Genomic DNA, 22,176 nt, shown 5'->3' on the forward strand with positions numbered 1-22,176 from the left:
AAGAGCTGGCAGGTCATGTTAAAGTTATATAAGATTTTGGTTTGGCGCATTTGTAATACTGCGTACAATTCCGGTCACCAGATTTCCAAAAGGATGTGGATACTTTTGGAGAGAGTGCAGAGGAGGTTCACTAGGATGTTGCCTGTTCTGGAGAGCGCGAGCTATAAGGAGAGATTGAGTAGATTAGGATTATTTTCATTGGAAATAAGGAGGTTGAGGGGGGGTCCTGATTGAGGCCTAAAAACCATGAGGGGTGTAAACAGGGGTGGATAGTAAGAATTATTTTCCCAGAGGGGAAAACTTAATTACTCAGGGTCACAAGTTCAAAGTGAGAGGGGAAAGGTTTGAGGGAGATATACATGGAAAGTTCTTTACACAGAGGGTGGTGGGCGCCTCGAATGCATCGCCAGTGGAGGCAGTAGGGGTGGGATCGATAGCGTCATTTAAGATGTATCTAGACAGAGACATGAATGGGCAAGGAGCAGAGGGATACAGATCCTTAGAAAATAGGCGGCAGGTTTAGATAGAGTATCTCGATCAGCATAGCCTGGGAGGGCTGAAGGGCCTGTTCCTGTGCTATAAGGTTCGTTGCTCTCTTTATAGAGGTTTACAAAACCATGAGGGGCGTAGATAAGGTGATTGGCATGTGTCGTTTCAAGATTAGGCTGCAAATTAAGGTGAGAGGAGAAAGATTTAAAAAACACGAGGAGCACCTTTTTTTTAAACCGTGGTTTGTGTGGAATGAATGTCCAGAGGAAATGGTGGATGCAGGTTGAGTAACAACGTTTAAAAGATATTTGGATAAGTACATGAATAGGAAAGGTTCAGAGGAATATGGGCCAAACACAGGCAGGTGGGACTAGTTTAGTTTGTGAATATAGTCAGCATGGACTAGTTGGGCTAAAGGATCTGTTCTGTGCTGTATGACTCTAACTGTTCTGTACTGGTCTTAAAACCATTTTACTTGCCTTCCCCTATAAACATCCACTTCATGGTTGTTCTAAAATCAGATGAACTCAGCCTTGAATATATTCAATGACCCCCTAACTGCAGGAAGACATCCCTACTTCTGAAGTCAATTCCTCTTGCTAATATACCTCTTGCCTTGCTGATTGCTTGCTGCATCCGTCTGACAACTGGCAGTGACTTGTGTGGAAGGACGCTGAGGCCACTTTTTACATCCACACATCATTCCTGAGGAAGGGCTCGTGCCTGAAACGTCGATTCTCCTGCTCCTCGGATGCTGTCTGACCTCCTGTGCTTTTCCAGTGCCACACTTTTCGACTCTCACGTCCAGCATCTGCAGTCCTCACTTTCTCCACATCCCAATACGTCACCATTGAAACAACGTACCTCCTTTTGGCAGTTATTTTTTCATAACCGAGGTTATAACTTAACACTGTGGGACTGCATTTGCTGTGCGTTTGCCAATTGAGACACAGACCTGGACCAACGTTTCCTGACTCTGTCCCCTCCCTGGAGTCATTCGCTTTCTTTTCAGATGCTGCAAGTCAACAATTTAATCCCAGAATGAAAAAATGAAATGGTAAAGACAGTGCCGTACTCACAGATGGCGGATAGAGGAAGGAAATTGCAGTCTGAGGTGAAGCTGGATCTTCATTTGGAGAAGAGCAGCAGCTTCAGAACCTGATGGTCCATCTTCCGCATTCAGACAATTGGGGAGTTCTGATTGGCAGGAGGCCCAGGCTCCTTGTCTGGCTTCTCATTGGTCCATTTGAAGAAGGGTTTGTAATGTTTCTGCAGACAGAGCATGCGCGGCTTTTGCTGAACCAGCATAGAGTCAGAAGTGTACAGCATGGAAACAGACCCTTCGGTCCAACCCGTCCATGCCGACCAGATATCCCAACCCAATCTAGTCCCGCCCCTCAACACCTGGCCCACATCCCTCCAAACCTTTTCTATTCATATACCCTCTGGCAGCTCATTGCATACACGTACCACGCTCTGTGTGAAAAAATTGCCCCGCAGGTCTCTTTTTTATATCTTTCCCCTCTCACCCTATGCCCTCTAGTTCTGGACTCCCCAACCCAAGGGAAAAAACTTTGTCTATTTATCTTGTCCATGCCCCTCATAATTTTGTAAACCTTTATAAGGTCACCCCTCAGCCTCTGACACTCCAGGGAAAACAGCCCCAGCCTGTTCAGCCTCTCCCTCTAACTGTACCTCTTATGCTCGCATCCAAATCATTTATGTAAATGACAAAAAGTAGAGGACCGAGCACCGATCCTTGTGGCACTCCACTGGTCACAGACCTCCAGTCTGAAAAACAACCCTCCACCACCACCCTCTGTCTTCTACCTTTGAGCCAGTTCTGTATCCAAATGGCTAGTTCTCTCTGTATTCCTTGAGATCTCACCTTGCTAATCAGTTTCCCATGGGAACCTTGTCAAACGCCTTACTGAAGTCCATATAGATCACATTACTGCTCTGCCTACCTCAATCCTCTTTGTGACTTCCTCAAAAAACTCAATCAAGTTTGTGAGACATGATTTCCCACACAAAAAGCCATGTTGACCATCCCTAATCAGTCCTTGCCTTTTCAAATACATGTACATCCTGTCCCTCAGGATTCCCTCCAACAATGTGCCCACCACTGACGTCAGGCTCACTAGTCTAAAGTTCCCTGGCTTGTCCTTACCACCCTTCTAAAACAGTGGCACCACATTAGCCAACCTCCAGTCTTCTGGCACCTCACCTGACATGCGCAGTATGCTGTATGGAGATGCTGTTCCTGATGGATTTAAAGTGTCCAAATGCCACAATTTCCACCCCCCCCCCCCCCCCCCCGTCACTTGACATAACCGTGCAGCGTCCTCGCTATTTTTGATGCTCATGTTACCGAGAACCCTCACGGTTATATCAATCTCAATGAGGTCACCCCTCAACCTCCTGTGCTCCAGTGAAGAGTCTCAGCCTCTCCTTATAACTCAAACCCTCCAGTCCTGGCAACATCCTGGTAAATCTTTACTGAACCCTCTGTAATAGTATTCTTCCTATTACCGGGCCACCAGAAGTGTTCTCAGTACTCTACAAGTGGCTTCACCAACATCCTGTACAACTTCTAAATGATGTCCCAACTCCTTTATTCAATGGTGTGAACAAATAAGGTAAGTGGGCTGAATGCCTTCTGAAGCACCCTTCCAACCAGTGATGCAACTGTCAATGAAGTATGTACCTGAACCCCCCCCCCCACCCCCCCCACCACATATCCCTCTGTACAAGTCCTGCCCTGATTTTAGGAAAATGCAACCCCTCACTTCTATCTATACCTCTCTCATACGTACGCTCTCTCTCAGATGTACACACACCCTCTCACAGGCTTCTCCTCCATCACACTCCCTTTACAAAGCATATGCACACACACACGCGCGCACACACATATAACGATGGGGTGCATTTGCAGAATAATATTTACAGATATATTCAATTTTGCACAAAAAGCGCACAACATGCAGGTAGTCAGTCCATATAATATTTTATAAATTCCGAGTTTGGAAATAGAACCAGTCTGATTTAAGATTGGGATACTGACACACCTTTCATGCATTGTCTGGGCTGAGCTGTCACCTGTTTCTAAAAAAAACCTTAAGTGATCTTGAGAATACGACTTAATAATAGTACTGCGATGTACACATTAATGAAATAAAACCTGCAACGCATTCTAAAAGATGAAAGACTTAACAGCAATCTACATGTGTCAATATATCATATCAGTTGCATGACACTGATCTTTTGCTCTTAACTCTGTGTCTTATGATCCTGCTCCACAGCTACCCGATGAAGGAGCAGCACTCTGAAAGCTAGTGCTTCCAAATAAACCTGTTGGACTATAACCCGGTGTTGTGGTTTTTAAACCTTGTCCCACCTAGTCCAACAGCAGCACCTCCACCTCCTTTCTAATGAACACAACCCATACTTCCCAGTGTTGCCAGTAAACTGCCGATGAAACGATGCAGTGCCTGCACTCCCGAAAAATTTAAACTTCTAACGAAACCAGCTACTCAGTCACTGCTCCATCTGATACACAACATTGGAAACTTAGTACAGGAGGCTGCAAGAAATGAGCAGCTTTAAAACAAAAACCACTTGGAGCTCTAAGCTTTCAATGAGAGTCTGAGTCCGGCAGAACGTTCAGGTAACCTTTATTGTGTCCCAACATTGTTACAGCTTCAGATGCCCCCAGCAAAAAGGCAGAGAAAGAGTAGCTGTTTGTTAGACAGCTCAACAACAGGGGGAGGAGCAAGGGGCAGAGCAAGGCCAACAGCAGGCCCCCGCACTACACCTGCGTTACCTTGCACAGTTTACAAAAATCCCTTCCCCTTCAGAAACTCCCCACAGTGTGGAAGCAGGCCACTCGGTCCAAAGACTACACACCGATCCTCCGAAGGGTAATCCACCCACACAATTCCCCTACCCCTATTGCTCAACATTTACCCCTGACTAATGCACCTAACCTGCACATCCCTGTGCACGATATCCCAACCCAATCTCGTCCTACCTGCCAGCATGGGGCCCATATCCCTCCAGTTGCCTTTTAAGTGTTGTAATTGTACCAGCCTCCACCACTTCCTCTGGCAGCTCATTCCATACACGTACCACCCTCTAAATTAAAAGGTTGCCTCTTAGGTCTCTTTCATATCTTTCCCCTCTCACTGTAAACCTATGCCCTCTAGTTCTGGACTCTCCCACCCCAGGGAAAAGACTTTGTCTATCTATCCTATCCATGATCCTCATGATTTCATAAACCTCTATAAGGTCAGCCCCCAACCTCTGACGCTCCAGGAAAACAGCCCCAGCCTGTTCTGTCTCTCCCAAGAGCTCAAATCTTCCAGTCTTGGCAACATCCTTGTAAATCTTTCCTGAACCCTTAAGTTTCACAACATCTTTCTGATAGGAAGGAAACCAGAATTGCACACAATATTCCAACTGTACAGCAGTAACATGACCTCCCAACTCCTGTATTCAATATCCTGACCAAATAAAGGAAAGCATGCAAAACACCATCTTCACTATCCTATCAACATGCGACTCCACTTTCAAGGAGCGATGAACTTGCACTCCAAGGTCTCTTTGTTCAGCAACACCCCCTAGGACCTTTCCATTAAGTGTATAAGTCCTGCTAAGATTTGCTTTCCCAAAATGCAGCACCTCACATTTATCTAAATTAAATTCCATTTGCCACTTCTCAGCCCATTGGCCCATCTGATCAAGATCCCATTTTAATCTGAGGTAACCTCCTTCGCTGTCCACTACACCTCCAATTTTGGTGTCATCAGCAAACTTACTTACTATACCACTTATGCTCACATCCAAAAGGTAGTGGGCCCATTATCTATTTTCAAAGTGGAATTGACAATATATTACATGTATTGACTGCCTGCAGATTGTGCAGTCTTTCAGCAAAGTAGAATGTTTAGGGTGCAGGTTTGCTCGCTGAGCTATAGGTTTGATATCCAGACATTTCATTACCTGGCTAGGTAACATCATCAGTGGTGACTTCCAAGTGAAGCGAAGCTGTTGTCTCCTACTTTCTATTTATATGTTTGTCCTGGATGGGGTTCCTAGGATTTGTGGTGATATCAAAGTTATGAAGAGAGATACATATTTTGTTTAACCAAATACAATGGCAGTGCAGAGAATTTCAGAAAAGTGCAATAAATATTTACTTTTTACCACTTATTCAACTCATTTAAGAATTTCAAATTGAATCTGAGCTAACTTGAGAGCAAATGGCAACATTCGTTTGTTAATAGACTCACCATAAATTATGAAAGCTCATTACAGACGCCCCTCTTTTGGGATCCCCATACCAGCTGTTATTTTCATGAAATAATCTGACAATTATTGACTTCCATCAACCTATTCCATCCAGAGAAATTTCCTCTCTCTGCAAAGTGTGGTTCACGTTGGCAAATTCAATCCTCCTCCGATCCTCAGGAACACACTCTATAATGCGCAACGTTCTCAATACCTGTTTAACGTTCAGTGGGGAAACTATTTTCGGTCCAACAGGTAAACAGAATTCCTCCGAAATGTTTTTGGCAAATGCACTGCTCCCACGAGAGCTCATGGGCCCACAGTTCAAAGCTTTCAACAGCTTTTTTTCTCATTTCCCCGCCTTCCCAGGATGCAGAATTTCTCCCACCAGAAATGGTTTGCCCTGAAAAAAATCCAGCAGGAACATGATTATGGAGCTATCAGTAAAAATGCTTCATTTGGCTCAACCAAGGTTGGAAATGGAAGAACATTTCTGTTCAAAGTTACTGTTCGTTTGCCCTTTCAAAATTCCTTAAATTTAAGGTGTTCCATTGTAGCATTTAATTATGATCCATTAAAAGCAGTATCCGGTCTCATCTGAGTGAGGAACCGACTCAACAAGCGAAATAACTTTTCTGTCTGCTCTTTAGATGTGACAACCTCTCCCTCTCTGTTGATGCAACAGGATTACCAGAGCTGGAAGTACCACTCTCGGAATATAATTGCTGATTGACAGTTTACTTGAACTGCTTAACATAAGGATTTAAAAGCTGCTAGCCCGATCTCGCACAAAGCACAAAAACAAACTGTTCACCCGTGCCTGCACAGAGGAGAAATTTCACTTGGAATAGATCACAAAATAAGAACTGTTACCAGTCCCACAACTCATGTGTTTCCCATGGACAAAGTTAAACATCACACAACACCAGGTTATAATCCAGCAGGTTTGTTTGGAAGCACTAGCTTTCGGAGCGCCGCTCCTTCATCAGGTAGTTGTGGAGAATGAGATCATGATCACAATTTATATCCAAAGGAGTCTAGGGTCATGGAAATGTGACATATCAAACAATTTTAGATTAAATCCTTCATCTTTTAGAATAGGTTTCTGCTCTTTGGTTTGTTAATCCCAGAACTTCTTTTTTGTTACCTTCTCAAGAATGTCATTCAAATGCAGAGCTTTTCTAACAATAAGTGTGAATTCTGTCTGCGCCCGAATGTTGAGTCAGACTAACATTTTTCTTAGAGAAAAACTCTACATTTAAATTACATTTTTTGAGAAAGTAATTTACAGATTAGGGTGTAGACCTTAGGGTGGATAGGCTGTGCTAAATTACCCATAGTGACCAGGGATGTGAAACTTAGGGTGGATTGGCAATGGGAAATACAGAGTAAGGGGGTGGGTATGTGTGGGATGCTGTTCAGAGGGCCAGTGTGGAATAGATGGGCTGAATGGCCTGTTTCCACATTGTTGGGATTCTATGACTCCCACCACAAAGGAGCATTTTATCTGCATCTATCCTGTCAAGCCCCTTTCAGAATTCTACTGGTTTCAATAAGATCACTTCTGGTTCAGAGAGGTAGACAGCACAGAAATAGACCCTTTGGTCCAACTCATCCATGGCGACCAGGGTTCCCAAACTAAACTAGCCTCACTTGCCTGCGTTTGGCCCAAATCCCTCTAAACCTTTCTATTCATGTACCCATCCAAATGTCGTTTAGACTTTGTAAACGTACCTGCATTGACCACATCCTCAGCAAGTTCATTCCACGTGTAAACCGCCCTCTGTCAAAACATTGCCCCTTGGGTTCCTTTTAAATCTCTCTCCTCTCACTTTAAAGAAATATGCCCCCTAGTCTTGAGCTCCCCAATGCTAAGGAAGAGCCCTTTGCTATTCACCTTACCTCCACTCCTCATGATTTTATCAATCTCAATAATGTCACCCCCCAACCTCCTGTGCTGCAGTGAAAAAAGTCCCAGCCTCTCATTATAACTCAAACCGTCCAGTCCTGGCAACATCCTGGTAAATCTTTACCAAACCCTCTCTAATAGTATTCTTCCTGTTACAGGGACACGAGAACCATACTCAGTACTCTGAAAGTGGCCTCACCAACATCCTGTACAACCTCAACATGATGTCCCAACTCCTATACTCAATGGGGTGAACAATGAAGGCAAGTATGCTAAACGCCTTCTTAACCACCCTGTCTCGCAGTGAAGCAACTTTGAAAGAACTGTGTACCTGAACCCCATCATGTCTCTCTCTTACAGCATGACACAGGGCCCTACCATTAACTGTACAAGTCCTGACCTACCTTACTTTAGCAAAGCGCAAGCCCTTGCTTTTATTCATACCTCACTCATACACACGTGCTCTCTCAGACACGCACACATACACTCTCAACACACTCTCAGGCATATACTCCATCACACTCTTATGTGCACTCATGCATAAACTCACATATCACTTTTTGGGCAAATTTGTATTGGCAGAATTATGTTTGTAGATACATTCAATTTTGCTCAAAAAGTGCACAGTCTGCAGGCAGTCAATCCATGTAATATTTTATAAATTCCTACTTTGGAAATAGAACCAGTCTGATTCAAAATTGAGACATTTGACACACTCGAACCTCACACCTTTATCGGGGCTGTCTGGGCTGAGTTGTCACTTTTTTTAAAAAAAACTTAAGTCATCTTGAGAATGTGAATCAAAAGATGTTCTGGGATTTACATAATAATGAACTGAAACCTGCAACACATTCTAAAAGGTGAAAGACTTAACAGAAATCTTGGTTTGTTTCATATATCCTATCAGTTGCATGACACTGTGATCTTTTGCTATAAAATCTGTGTCTTATGATCCTGCTCCACAGCTACCCGATGAAGCAGCAGTGCTCCAAAAGCTTACACTTACAAATAAACCTGTTGGACTATAACCTGCAGCGATTTAAGGCACGATGGCACTCAGCCATCGTGCCTTAAATCCCCCTGCAATGGTACATGAACTCCCTGGTGCCTCTGGAGGTTGGTAGAGCTGGTGAAGCCCTTCCCGCACAGGGGGCAGCTGAAGGGCCTCTCTCCTGTGTGGATCCGCTGGAGGGTCAGCAGGTTGGAGGCCTGGGTAAATCTCTTCCCGCACCCGGGGCAACTGAAGGGCCTCTACCCCGTGTGGACCCGCTGGTGCCTCAGCAGGGTGGAGGAATCGCTGAAGGCCTTCCTGCACACTGGGCAGCTGAAGGGCGTCTCCCCAGTGTGGATCCGCTGGTGGGTTAGCAGGGTGGAGGAAGTGCTGAAGCCCTTCCCGCAGATGGGACAGGGGAACGGGCTCTCCCTGGTGTGGCTGCGCCGATGAGTCTCCAGGACAGACGGGACACAGAAGCTTTTCCTGCAGTTGCCACACTTCCACTGTTTCTCCACGGGGCTGGATTCCTCAGGTTTCTCCATGGCCGAAGCTTCAGTTACACACAAATGCGTGTGGAGCCCCTCCCCACCGTGAATTCCTCTTCCCAGGCCGTATAACTGTTTCAGGCTCAACACTCAGTGCGCTGCAACAGTAGGGTCTCTCATCCAGTCCCACTGATGCTGAAAACTTACTCAAACAGGAACCAAAATGCTTTGCTCCTTCTCACAGAATCATAGATGAACACCGTTGCAGTCCCGATGGATTGCATGACTGTCAGACATTGACGTCAAAGTGAGGACTGCAGACGCTGGAGAGTCAGTGTCGAAAAGTGTGCCGCTGGAAAAGCACAACAGGTCAGGCAGCATCTGAGGAGCAGGAGAGTCAATGTTTCGGGCATCAGCCCTTCATCTGTTGATTTTGAAGCTTCAGTCTTCAGATCTTCAAATACACGGTTAAAAACAGATTACAAAAGTCATCGCTATCAGTGCAGGGTAGAAATTCAGAACAAGCAATTCTACTTTGTGGAATATTCTTTTCTTTTGTTGTTCCACAAAATTGAAAGCACTCCCACACCCTCTTCCCCCTCTGTTCCCTCTCTGCTCTATCTAATTCTCCTGAAGGTGCTGATTCAGGATCTTACAGGGGCAGAAAAGCAAAAACGTCAAGACTGACATCTCTCTGAATTTTGGATACCTCCACCTGAAAGTTAATATCTTTCACAACACTGGGATCCTGCTGAGAGTGAGCAGGTCTGATTTTGGGAAGCAAAAAAAAAGTGTCAATTCAGGGTGAACCTGCAACGCAGCTTCTGGAGGAAGGACCAGACACAAAATGGTTAACGACCCCGGGAAGGTGGGAACAAAATGAGACATCAAGGCATTAACACCGACACACTTCAGTCAAACTCTTATGCTCCCAGTCAGGGCAAAACATGCTCTGAAAGTCCAGCCTTCACAACCACACTTCTGCTTCCACTGAAGACAATTAGAGTCACACAGCATGGAAACTGACCCTTTGGCCCAACCTGCCCAGATATCCTAAATTAATCTAGTTACGTTTGCCATCACTTGGCCCCTATATGGGCCGGGTGCTGGCAGCTGGGACTAAATTGGGTTGGCTATCTTGTCAGCAAGGACGGGTTGGACCGAAGGGTCTGTTTCTGTGCTGTACATCTCTATGACTTCAGTCGCATTTGCCATCACTTGGCCCTGACCCAACTGAACCCTTCATATTCAGATGCCCATCCAGGGACCTTTTAACTTGTCATCGTATCAGCACCCACCACTTCCTCTGGCAGCTCACGCCATCGCTCAAGCGACTCCATGTTGAAAGCGTCTGATCTGGTGCACCAAATGACATCAGGATAATCTCAGATCATTCCAGATCGCATCGATACTCAGTCAGTGGCTTTCCCGATCAGGATGTTGGACGTGATCAAACAGGTCCATGGGTAGGCGATCCCCCACCTCTTAGTTCAAGTATCTCTACGAGAACTCCCTTGCTGGAGGGTCCCTTGGAGACACTTCAACTGGACTTCATTGAGTTGGAGAAATGAGTTGAGTTGCTATAAATGTGTTTTGCTTCTTGTTGATGTCTTTTGTAAGTGGATTGAAGCCTTTCCTCCTCTTCATGCTACTGCTGAGACTGTGGTGAAGATTTTGTTTAAGGAAATAATTCCCGCTTCAGTATACCTGCGTGCATTAGCTCGGTCAATGGACCAACATTGTAGGTAATATTAACGGAGAACTCTGTTCCCAGCTTTGTATTTGTCAGCAACTGCATGGAGCTTATCCTCAGGCGGCCCGCCTTGTTGAATGTTTTAACCAGACTCAAGACTAAACTTGCCAAATTAATGGCCGAGTCTGGCCTCTCCTGGTTATGCTAATCCCTGTGGCCTTATTCCAGATGCGATCCATATCTGCGGGCAAGACATGACTGTCTCCAGCTGACAGTCTCTCTGGTCACCGCCTCCGTACCCTTGGAACGATTCGGCACCCTTCTCAGTCCACGTCCACCACATGACCGAAGCAATGATTGGTTATGTTCTTGCTCTAACTAATGTTATGCGTGCCTTTCACTCCCAGGAGCGTGCGGCCTACAGCGATGTTCCCTCCCTTTCAGCCTTGTCACGGGCAGAACCTGGTTCGTTGGTGCTCGTCAAGAACTGGACTGGCAAAGGTCTCCAACCTCGTTGGGATGGCCCCTTCCAGGTTTTACTTCCCACCCCTACGGCGGTCCCAGTCGCTGGGAGCTCAGCTTGGGTCCAACTGCACCGTTGTAAATTGATTGACCGCACCAATCAAAAGGGGGGAAGAGGAGGAGAGAATCCTGGATCTCAACAAGAGGAGTGGACCCTGTCCAGTTGGGTTTTGAATTTTGCTGTTGTTCTAATGTTAATCTTATTACAGATACTTGAACTAAGAGGAGGGACATTTGCGGATCGCTTATCTCCTCACCTTTCTGATCACGTACAATATCCTGATGGGGAAAGCCACTAACTATGGATGCGACCAGGAATGATCAGAGATTATCCACCACCCATGCTGAGGAGATGTCGTCCAGTGCACCGGACCAGACGCCTTTGACGTGTGGAACGTGATGAAGATTGATTATTGCAATGGACTCTTACATCAGAAAGACCAGATGGTCCATCTGGACAGTAGAAATCAGTGAGAGTTATCATGTCGTTACCATGTTTTTTTGATTTTACCTGCAGACGCAAGCCTCATGAAGATAAAAATGATCAACCCTGTTATTATGGTAAATATGCCCAGGAACACTATCCCATTTTGCAGGACGGGCCGACTCGAGAAAAGGGAAGCCTGATCGGGGAAACTCCTCAATCCGCAAACAACTTATTTATACAGGCCCACAGAACGCTCTTCACCCCAGAGGCAGTAGTATGTTACTCCTCTCTATCAGGAGATGACTTACTTGCCCCGTCCCCAGTCCCCGATTCCAATCTATTCATCAGACTTCCTACTGTCGACCCCGTGAAGAGAAATATCACTTTCCAATACCTCGGGTCTGTGTATACAAACAGCTGGTCTAACACTGGCTGGGGTACAGCAGGCCTTATGCGGCCTGGACCTGGAACGGAACCCTTCCCTTGTGCATTTATAGGCCTTTTCTCTTTTCAGAATCTGATACTGTCACCAAGACCATGTACAATAGAGCTAAGGGAGAGCCCAATGTGAACAGCATTCTGAAGACCATTGTCTCCCATACAGTGCGAGTGCTCGAATCCCTTGGCCCATTTTTACAGTGCTCAAGCGACTCCTCTGTGCCACCGTGGGCGGCACGGTGGCACAGCGGTTAGCACTGCTGCCTCACAGCGCCAGAGACCCGGGTTCAATTCCCGCCTCAGGCGACTGACTGTGTGCAGTTTGCACATTCTCCCCGTGTCTGCGTGGGTTTCCTCCCACGGTCCAAAGAAGTGCAGGTCAGGTGAATTGGCCATGGTAAATTGCCTGTAGTGTTCGGTAAGGGGTAGATGTGTAGGGGTATGGGTGGGTTGCGCTTCGGCAGGGCGGTGTGGACTGATAGGGGAAACTCCTCAATCCACAAACAACGTATTTATACAGGCCCACAGAACGCTATTCACCCCAGAGGCAGTAGTATGTTACTCCTCTCTATCGGGAGATGACTTACTTGCCTGTCCCCAGTCTCCAATTCCAATCTATTCATCACTGTTTCCACACTGTAAGTAATCTAATCTAATCTAATCTAAATTCCAGAACTTTAGATCAGATTCCCTCCAGTGTGGAAACAGGCCCTTCGGGCCAACAAGTCCACACCGACCTGCCGAAGAGCAAAACACCCAGCCCCATTCCCCGTCACCAAACACTACGGAGCAATTTAGCTTGGCCAATTCACCCTAACCCGCACGTCTTTGGACTGTGGGAGGAAACCACGCAGACACGGCACGGGGGTGGGGGGGGGGGAGGGAATTGAACCGGGGGCTCTGGTGCTGTGAGGCAGCAGTGCTAACCACAAAAAAATGAGGAATAGGGATGCAAGGCAGGATTTCAGGGAGCTAGGGTGGAAGCTGAGGGCTAGAACAAACAGAGTGATTATCTCTGGTTTGTTGCCTCCTTTCCCAGGTATGTGACCCTTGTCTTTCGTGTCCTCCCGTACCCTTCCTGTTAGACCTTGACCCCAGTCTCCTTTTTGTTATTTCTTCTACTGCCTCCACCAGCATTTTGGCTCTCTGTTTCTGCTTCTCGTCTTCCCTTTTCACATACACTTTCTGTGCCTCACGTAACAGCTCTTCCATCTGTCTTTCACTCCATCCATCTAATTTCTGTAATTTCTTTTGTATGTCCGGCCATGATTTCGTTACAAACTGGACCTTTAAGAGTCCCTGTGCTATCTGATTATCGGGATCCATTCCCAAACACTTCCTTGTGGCCTCCTTGAGCCTTTTAAGAAATGCAGAAGGGGTTCCATCCTTCTCTTGTCGTACTTCAAAGGCCTTAACAAAGTTTTATGATCTTGGTGCCACCTCTTTAATTCCTAATATTCCCATTTCTCATAGATCCCGCATTGACTCCCTATCTTCTCTGTCATTATTTTCCAAATGAGGGTCAGCATTTGTGGGCGGCACGGTGGCACAGTGGTTAGCACTGCTGCCTCACAGCGCCAGAGACCCGGGTTCAATTCCCGCCTCAGGCGACTGACTGTGTGGAGTTTGCACGTTCTCCCCGTGTCTGCGTGGGTTTCCTCCGGGTGCTCCGGTTTCCTCCCACAGTCTAAAAGATGTGCAGGGTCAGGAGAATTGGCCATGCTAAAATTGCCCGTAGTGTTAGGTAAGGGGTAAATGTAGGGGTATGGGTGGGTTTCGCTTCGGCGGGTCGGTGTGGACCTGTTGGGCTGAAGGGCCTGTTTCCACACTGTAATGTAATCTAATCTAATCTAGTAATCTAATCTAAAAAAAACATTTGGGAATTTCTGTTCTGCTGGGGCCTCTTCTTCCCCAACTGCGTGCCTCTTTTCCCATTCCTATAAAGCTGCCCTCCTAATCATACCTCGTTCTTTCCCTGAAAATAACGTTCCTAAAATTGCCATCAGTTCTCCCCAGGTATATAAATTAGGCCCTAGGAATTGCTCTAATTGTTCGGCTCGTCCAACCGGATCCTCTATTAAACTTTTCATTTCCTTTGTAAAGACCCTAACTTCACTGCTCGTTAAGGGAGCGTTTACATATCCGATTGTACCTTCCCCAATCGGAACCTCTTGTAAGGGACATAATTTTACATTTTCCAATATCTCTGCCCCTCCTTTACATGTGGTGGCTCGAGTGACTCTGCCCCCCCCCCCCCCCCCCCCCCCCCACCACCACCCAGGTTCTGCATCTTTTAGTTCAGAGTCCGTTCCCATTTCTGTGTCTGGACACGGTTCTACTTCAGGAGCTGTAGGCTCGTTCCGGGGATTAGTAAATAGGGGCGGCAAACATGTTAAGGGATCCCATTGTGGCTTCCCTTGTTCATTCTTTTTCTGTTCTTTCCCTGATTCCTCCCTATTCATGGGACATAATTTTACTCCCGCGCTCCCTATCCAACAAACCGCATAATCGGACTCTTTTTGACTGTTCGCTTCTTTCCGATTGACATATATATTAAGATCTTGACACAGCCAATCCTCATCGGACCCATATTTGGGCCAAAAAATACCAGGCGCCTTAATATTTTATCTAGTCCAGACAAAACAACAATAGTTTACCATTGTAGCCTTATCTTTCCCCCGCGTCCGGGAGTTGTGTTCCCAATTTCCCAACATTCTCCCCAAAGGACTGTCGGGTGAAATATATTCCCCTTTAACGTTATTTACAGATCGATCGTTACCCAGCCAACTCCCCGTGCCTCCCATTGTTGCTAATTTAATTAATCTTAAAGAGGTCCGGTGTCACCCTCTTCCACACCCCCTTCAGGGTCCTGACTAGACACCTTACTCGTCCAATTAATCTGACCAACTATATGCTTTTTGAGACTTCAACTGTCCTCCATAAATCACTTTTATGTAAGGATAAAAGAGATTAGTTAGAAACTGATAGTAAGGCAGTCATTACCTGTAAAAAGAACAGGAGTTAACACTTTATTTCATTATCTATAAAATCCTTAACGTTAAGAGAAATCATGTTAAAATTTCCATAGTAGAAATCAGATTCAAAACAGTCCCGGATCTCAAGCTCCAGGGAACAAAGCAGAAACATTCAATCACCAACAAACAAATGTGCATTCAAACCAAATCACACCGGATTAAACTTTCTAGTTGCTGTACAGCTCTTTCTCTCTCTCTCTCACACACACACACACAGACACCGTGTCTCACAGACACTTTGAGCTTTCCGCAACGACTCCTCTAGCTTTTGAATATTCATCTGGACGTCTGGTCATAAGTTAGTTATGAAGGGCATCCTCAGTAGCCCTTCAACTACTAGCCCTTCTGACACTGGCTGTTTTCCATTGACATATGCTTAATTTTATATATCACCAATTCCCCATACTTTTATATGTCCCGACCACCAAGGCAAGACATAAAAGGTCTCTCTTCTGACCTTGGTCTGTGCACAGAGTTACCTGGTAATTTCGGTGTGCCCCGTCTCGCAGCAATTCTTGCAGCAAATACTGCTGCCCCCGGTCACCCGGATATATCCTTTAAGACCTTTCCCTACCCGGGTCCGGTGCACAAGAGCTGCCCGACCTAACCCGCCGCGTGTCCCCGCCTTGTTTCCAGGGTCTCCCAGTCCGGATCGTACTCGCCCAAACCGCCAACGACAAGCAAGGGAGTCGAAGATCACCGAAATCGGCGAGGTGCACATCCCCGGTCATCCCAAGAGTGTCGAGCGGTCTGAGTCTTGGACCCCGGAACAAGGTCCTCAATTGTGAGAAACAGAACTCACTCACAAATCAATCAGCCTGAGACAAAGCCTTGGAAACAAGAACAATTTATTACAGTCTTCTAAGTACTGGACGCTTCTGCAATCAAGCAGAAATGCGCGCCAAAACAGAGCATGTTAGCTTTCTTATTCAGTTTACAAATTGCGGAATCACTTTATTGAGGAATCAGTATAAACTTCAGCTTTATTGTGAAATACCCCTGCTGCTTCTTTTTGTGGTCAACTACAACACTTTCAAGTTATTTCCTAGCTTAAAACTATTTTCTTTAAAAGACCCTCTATATTCATTAAAGTCGTAGCCTTATGTATGCTACATGCTACAAGAATTCCGCTTCCCTTCCCCCTACTACACCCCCTCACCCATCTGCAAAAACAACATTTCTAATCTCCCACAGAAAGAGGGATAGGGATGTAAGGCAGGATTTCAGGGAGTTCGGGTGGTAGCTGAGGGCTAGAACAAACAGAGTGGTTTGTTACCCATGCCACGTGATAGCAAGGCAAGGAATAGAGAGATATATCAGCTGAACACGTGGCTGCAAGGATGGTGCAGGAGGGAGGGTTTCAGGTTTTTGGATAATTGGGGCTCATTCTGGGGAAGGTGGGACTTGTACAAACAGGACAGTCTTCACTTGAACCAGAGGGGTACTAATATCCTGGGTGGGAAATTTGCTGGTGCTATTCGGGTGGGTTTAAACTAGCTCAGCAGGGGGATGGGAACCGGGGGGTGTAGCTGCAATGCACAGGAGGATGAGAGTAGGAAGGACAGGGACTGGATTTCAGGGTCACAGGAATGTGCTGGCAGACAGCGAAGTGATTTGAAGTGTGTCTCCTTCAACGCCAGAGTATCCGCAATAAGGTCGGTGAGCTTGCAGCACGGCTAGGTACCTGGGACTTGGATGTTGTGGCCATTTCGGAGACATGGAGAGAGCAGGGTGAGGAATGGATGTTGCAGGTTCCAGGGTTTTGATCTTTCATTAAGAACAGCCAAGGCGGTAAAAGAGGGAGAAGCGTGGCCTTGTTAGTCAAGGATAGTATAACGGTGGCTGACAGAACTTTTGATGAGGACTCATCTACTCAGGTAATGTGGGCTGAGGTTAGAAACAGGAGAGGAGAGGTCACACTGCTTGGAGTTTTTTTATAGGCCTCCGCAGAGATCCAGGGAGGTGGAAGAGGGGATTAGCAAAATTATTCTGGGTAGGAGTGAAAGGAACAGGGTGGTCATTATGGGGGACTTTAACTTCCCCAACATTGACTGGAAATGCTTTCACTATAGTACGTCGTATGGATCAGTTTTTGTCCAGTGTGCGCAGGAGGGCTTTCTGACACAGTATGTCGAAGGTCGACAAGAGGGGAGGTCACTCTGGATCTGGTGCTTGGCAAATGAACCAGGCCAGATGTTTGATTTTGTGGAAGGTGAACACTTTGGAGAGAGTGACCATAATTCAGTTAGGTTTCATTTAGCGATGTTAAGGGATAGGAACATGCCGCAGGTCAAGAGTTATCGATGGGGCAAGGGCAATTATAATGCAATTAGGCAAGACTTAGGATGCATAGAATAGGGTAGCAAAATGCAGGGAATGGGAACAATTGAAATGTGGAGCTGGTTTAAGGAACAGATATAGTGTGTCCTTGATAGGTATGTCCCTGTCAGGCAGGGAGGAAGTGATAAGGGGACCGTGGTTTACAACAGAAATTGCATCTCTTGTTACAAAGAAGAAGGAGGCTTATGTGTTGATGAGGCAAGATGGTTCAGATGAGGCGATGGAGAGTCACAGATTAGCTAGGAAGGATTTCAAGAGAGAGTTAAGAGCAAAGAGAGGACATGAGCAGTCCTTAACAAATAGAATAAAGGAGAACCCTAAAGCTTTCTATAGGTATGTGAGGAATAAAAGGATGATTAGGGTAGGAATAGGGCTAATCAAAGACAGAAGTGGGAAGTTGAATGTGGGCCCTGTGGAGATTGGAGAGGTGTTAATGAATATCTCTCATCGGTCTTCACTCAGGAAAAGGAGAATATTGTAGAGGAGAAGAATGAGGTACGAGATATTAGACTCGAAAGGATCAAGGTTAGTTGTACACAGGTGTTATCAATTCTAGAAGGAGTGAAAGTAGACAAGTGCCCTCGGCCAGATGGGATTTATCCGAGGTTTCTCTGGGAAGCGAGGGAGGAGATAGCAGAGCCTTTGGCTTTGATATTTGAGTTGTTATTGTCTACAGGCTTAGTACCAGAGTGGAGGATTGCAAATGTTGTGCCCTTGTTCAAGAAGGGCAGCAGAGATGACCCAGGTAATTATAGACCAGTGAGCCTTACTTCTGTTGAAGGAAAGCTTTTGGAAAGGAATATTAGAGATCGGATTTATAATCATCTAGCAAGCAACAATTTTGATTTCAGATAGTCAACATGGTTTCATCAAGGGCAGATCGTGGCTCAGAAACCTTATTGAGTTTTTTGAGAAGGTGACCAAGCATGTAGATGAGGATAGGGCAGTTGACGTGGTGTACATGGACCTCCGTAAAGGTTCCACATGGTAGGATGTTGGAGAAAATGCAGAGGCATGGGATTGAGGGTGATTTAGCAGTTTGGATTAGAAACTGGCATTCTGAAAGAAGGCAGCGAGTGGTGGTTTATGGAAAATATTCAGCCTGGAGTCCGGTTACTAGTGGTGTGCCACAAGGATCTGTTTTGGGACTACTGCGTTTTGTCATTTTTAAAATTACTTAGGTGCAGGCAGAGGTGGATGGATTAGCAGAATTTGGCTGAGAGGTGGCAAATGGAGTTCAATGCAGCTAAATGTGAGGTGATTCACTTTGGGAAGAATAACAGGAAGCCAGTGATCTTGGAGTCCATGTGCATAGATCCCTGAAAGTTGCCACTCAGGTGGATAGTGCTGCGAAGAAGGCATACAGTGTGTTAGGTTTCGTTCGTAGAGGGATTGAGTTCCAGTGAACCGCAATATCACGCTGCAACTATACAAAACGCTTGGAATATTGTGTATAGTTCTGGCCCCCATATTTCAGGAAGGATGTGGGAAGCATTGGAAACGGTGCAGAAGAGATTTACCAGGTTGTTGCCTGGTCTGGAAGGAGGGTCTTATGAGGAAAGGCGGAGAGACCTGGGTCCGTTCTCATTGGAAAGAAGGAGGCTAAGAGGTGATTTGATAGAGACATATAAGATGATCAGAGGATTAGATAGGGTAGACAGTGAAAGACTCTTTCCTAGGATAGTGACGTCAGCTTGTACGAGGGGGCATAACTACAAATTGAGGGGTGATAGATTTAAGACAGATGTCAGAGGCATGTTCTTTATGCAGAGAGTGGTAAGGGCGTGGAATGCCCTACCTGCTAAGGTAGTCAACTCAGCCACATTAGGGAGATTTAAACAATCCTTAGGTAAGCGCATGGTTGATTTTGGGATAGCGTCAGGGAACGAGCTGAGAATAGTTCACAGGTTGCATAACATCGAGGGCTGAAGGGCCTGTTGTGCACTGTATTTTTCTATGTTCTTTGTTCTATGTTCTAAACTTAGTGCAGGAGGCTGAAAGAAATAAGCAGCTTTAAAACAAAAACCTCTTGGAGCTCAAAGCTTTCAATGAGAGTCTGAGCCCAGTGGTAAGTTCAGGTAACCTTTATTGCAACCCAACTTTGTTACAGCTTCAGATCCCCCCCAGCAAAAAGGCAGAGAAAAAGCAGTTGCTTTTTGAGCACCTCAAGGTCAAAGTGCACACACCACACCTCCCCTGTCCCACCCCCCTCACTGTCTTTACTATTGGCCAGCACCAAGTTGTCCCTTTGTAATCGAATCCTTGGTACAGCCAAAACCCGGAGGAAGTATTGCCTCATCAGCAATTTCAACACATATCCTGTCTCCAAGTAAGTTTCTCCCCGCTCATTTGCCAGGAAGGGGCAGTGTAGTGTCAACCAGACTGCTGTGGGTCTGCAGTCACGTGTAGGCCAGACCGGGTAAAGGATGCAGCTGGAATGACTGAGTGAATCCTTTCCCACAATGGCGGTTCCCTTCCCTAACAAGGGAGAGAGTGAATCAGATGGGGGCTTTCTCCCCCGCACCACCCCCTCCCTGAAACAGTCTCATCGTTAGATTCCGAACTCCACATTTCTGACCGAATGCCAATTCTGCCATCTGTCGTGGCGGGATTCGAACCCGGGAGTCCCCAGAACCGGGTTGATAGTCCAATCGATAATGGCTCTTGGCCGTCACTCCTTCAATCCCCCTGCGATGGCACGTGAACTCGCTGGTGTTTCCGCAGGTTGGAGGAGTAGGTGAAGCCCTTCCCGCACTGAGAGCAGGTGAACGGCCTCTCTCCGGTGTGGATCCGCTGGTGCCTCAGCAGGGTGGAGACCTGGGTAAAGGCCTTCCCGCACTCTGGGCAGCTGAAGGGCCTCTCCCCCGTGTGGACCCGCCGGTGGGTCAGCAGGTGGGAGGAATACCTGAAGCCCTTCCTGCACTCGGGGCAGCTGAAGGGCCTCTCCCCCGTGTGGACCCACTGGTGGGCCAGCAGGGTGGAGGAATTCCTGAAGGCCTTCCCGCACTCGGGGCAGCTGAAGGGCCTCTCCCCCGTGTGGACCCGCTGGTGCCTCAGCAGGGTGGAGACCTGGGTAAAGGCCTTCCCGCACTCTGGGCAGCTAAAGGGCCTCTCCCCCGTGTGGACCCGCTGGTGGGTCTGGAGGTTGAAGGAGCAGGTGAAGCCCTTCCCGCACTGAGAGCAGGTGAATGGCCTCTCCCCCGTGTGGATACGCTGGTGGGTCATCAGGGAGGAGACGTGGGTAAAGGCCTTCCCGCACTGAGAGCAGCTGAAGGGTCTCTCTCCTGTGTGGATCCGCTGGTGACTCTGCAGGGTGGAGGAGCAGGCGAAGCCCTTCCCGCACCGAGAGCAGGTGAACGGCCCCTCCCCGGTGTGGACATGCTGGTGCCTCAACAGGGCGCAGGAATTGCTGAAGGCCTTCCCGAACTTGGGGCAGCTGAAGGGCCTCTCCCCCGTGTGGATACGCTGGTGGATCCGCAGATTGGAGGAGCAGGTGAAGCCCTTCCCACACTGAGAGCAGGTGAACTGCATCTCCCCCGTGTGGACATGCCGGTGACTCCGCAGGGTGGAGGAATCGCTGAAGGCCTTCCCGCATTCAGGGCAACTGAAAGGCCTTTCCCCCGTATGGACACGCTGGTGCCTCAGCAGGTTGGAGACCTGGGTAAAGGCCTTCCCGCATTCAGGGCAACTGAAGGGCCTCTCTCCCGTGTGGACATGCTGGTGGGTCAGCAGGGTGGAGGAATTGCTGAAGGCCTTCCCGCACTCGGGACAGCTGAAAGGCCTTTCCCCCGTATGGACCCGCTTGTGCCTCAGCAGGGTGGAGGCCTGGGTAAAGGCCTTCCCGCACTCTGGGCAGCTGAAGGGCCTCTCCCCCGTGTGTACACGCTGGTGGCTCAGCAGGTGGGAGGATGTGCTGAAGGCCTTCCCGCACTCTGGGCAGCTGAAGGGCCTCTCCCCCGTGTGGACCCGCTGGTGGGCCAACAGGTAAGAGGAATGTCTGAAGGCTTTCCCGCAGTCGGTGCAGGGGAATGGCCTCTCCCCAGTGTGACTGCGCCGATGAGTCTCCAGGGCAGACGGGACACGGAAGCCTTTCCCACAGTCGCCACACTTCCACGGTTTCTCCACGGGGCGGGATTCCTCGGGTTTCTCCATGGCCACAGCATCAGCTGCACACAAACACGTTTAGACCCCCTCTGTGCCGTGAAATCCCCTTTCCAGGCCGTATAACTGTTTCCGGCTCCACACACAGTGCGCTGCAACAGTGGGGTCTCTCGTCCAGTTCCACTGATGCTGAAAACGTCCTCAAACAGGAACCAAAAAGCGTTGATCCCTCTCACAGAAATCACAGTCAAAAATCGTTGCGGTCCCGATGCATTGAGTGACTGTCAGACATTGACATCAAAGTGAAGACGGAAGACGCTGGAGAGTCAGTCAAAAAATGTGGCGCTGGAAAAGCACAGCAGGTCAGGCAGCATCCGAGGAGCAGGAGAGTCAATGCTTCGGGCATAAGCCCTTCATCTGTTGATTTTGAAACTTCAGTCTTCAGATCTTCAAA

The 22,176-nt window shown here is 47.4% G+C and overlaps 1 protein-coding gene and 3 long non-coding RNA genes across 5 annotated transcripts in view; 1 reads left to right on the top strand and 3 right to left on the bottom strand.

The window, feature by feature from the left end:
• Window positions 1-6,300, bottom strand: part of LOC148143249 (uncharacterized) — a 22,455-nt gene extending 16,155 nt beyond the window's left edge. Inside the window, exon 1 of the long non-coding RNA XR_015751154.1 lies at window positions 5,491-6,300. This is a non-coding gene — a long non-coding RNA (uncharacterized LOC148143249). The remainder of the gene's footprint in view (window positions 1-5,490) is intronic.
• Window positions 1-22,176, bottom strand: part of LOC148143247 (uncharacterized) — a 229,622-nt gene that overhangs the window by 100,826 nt on the left and 106,620 nt on the right. The window lies entirely within an intron of this gene.
• Window positions 1,727-16,298, top strand: LOC148143250 (uncharacterized). 2 transcript variants are annotated; one of them, XR_015751156.1, is made up of 3 exons: window positions 1,727-3,128; window positions 7,846-7,950; window positions 15,918-16,298. It is a non-coding gene; the product is annotated as an uncharacterized LOC148143250 (long non-coding RNA). The 2 variants fall into 2 exon arrangements; XR_015751155.1 differs by lacking the exon at window positions 15,918-16,298 and adding an exon at window positions 11,899-12,902.
• LOC148143251 (uncharacterized) lies at window positions 20,094-21,775 on the bottom strand. Its single transcript, XM_087974094.1, has one exon. The coding sequence runs from the start codon at window positions 21,771-21,773 to the stop codon at window positions 20,301-20,303; it is 1,473 nt and encodes a 490-aa protein (XP_087830220.1). The 5' UTR covers window positions 21,774-21,775; the 3' UTR covers window positions 20,094-20,300.

The sequence above is a fragment of the Chiloscyllium plagiosum genome, unplaced genomic scaffold (assembly GCF_037043375.1).
Source record: "Chiloscyllium plagiosum isolate Xiang-an unplaced genomic scaffold, Cpla_swu_hap1 HiC_scaffold_27, whole genome shotgun sequence".
Classification (NCBI taxonomy): domain Eukaryota; kingdom Metazoa; phylum Chordata; class Chondrichthyes; order Orectolobiformes; family Hemiscylliidae; genus Chiloscyllium; species Chiloscyllium plagiosum.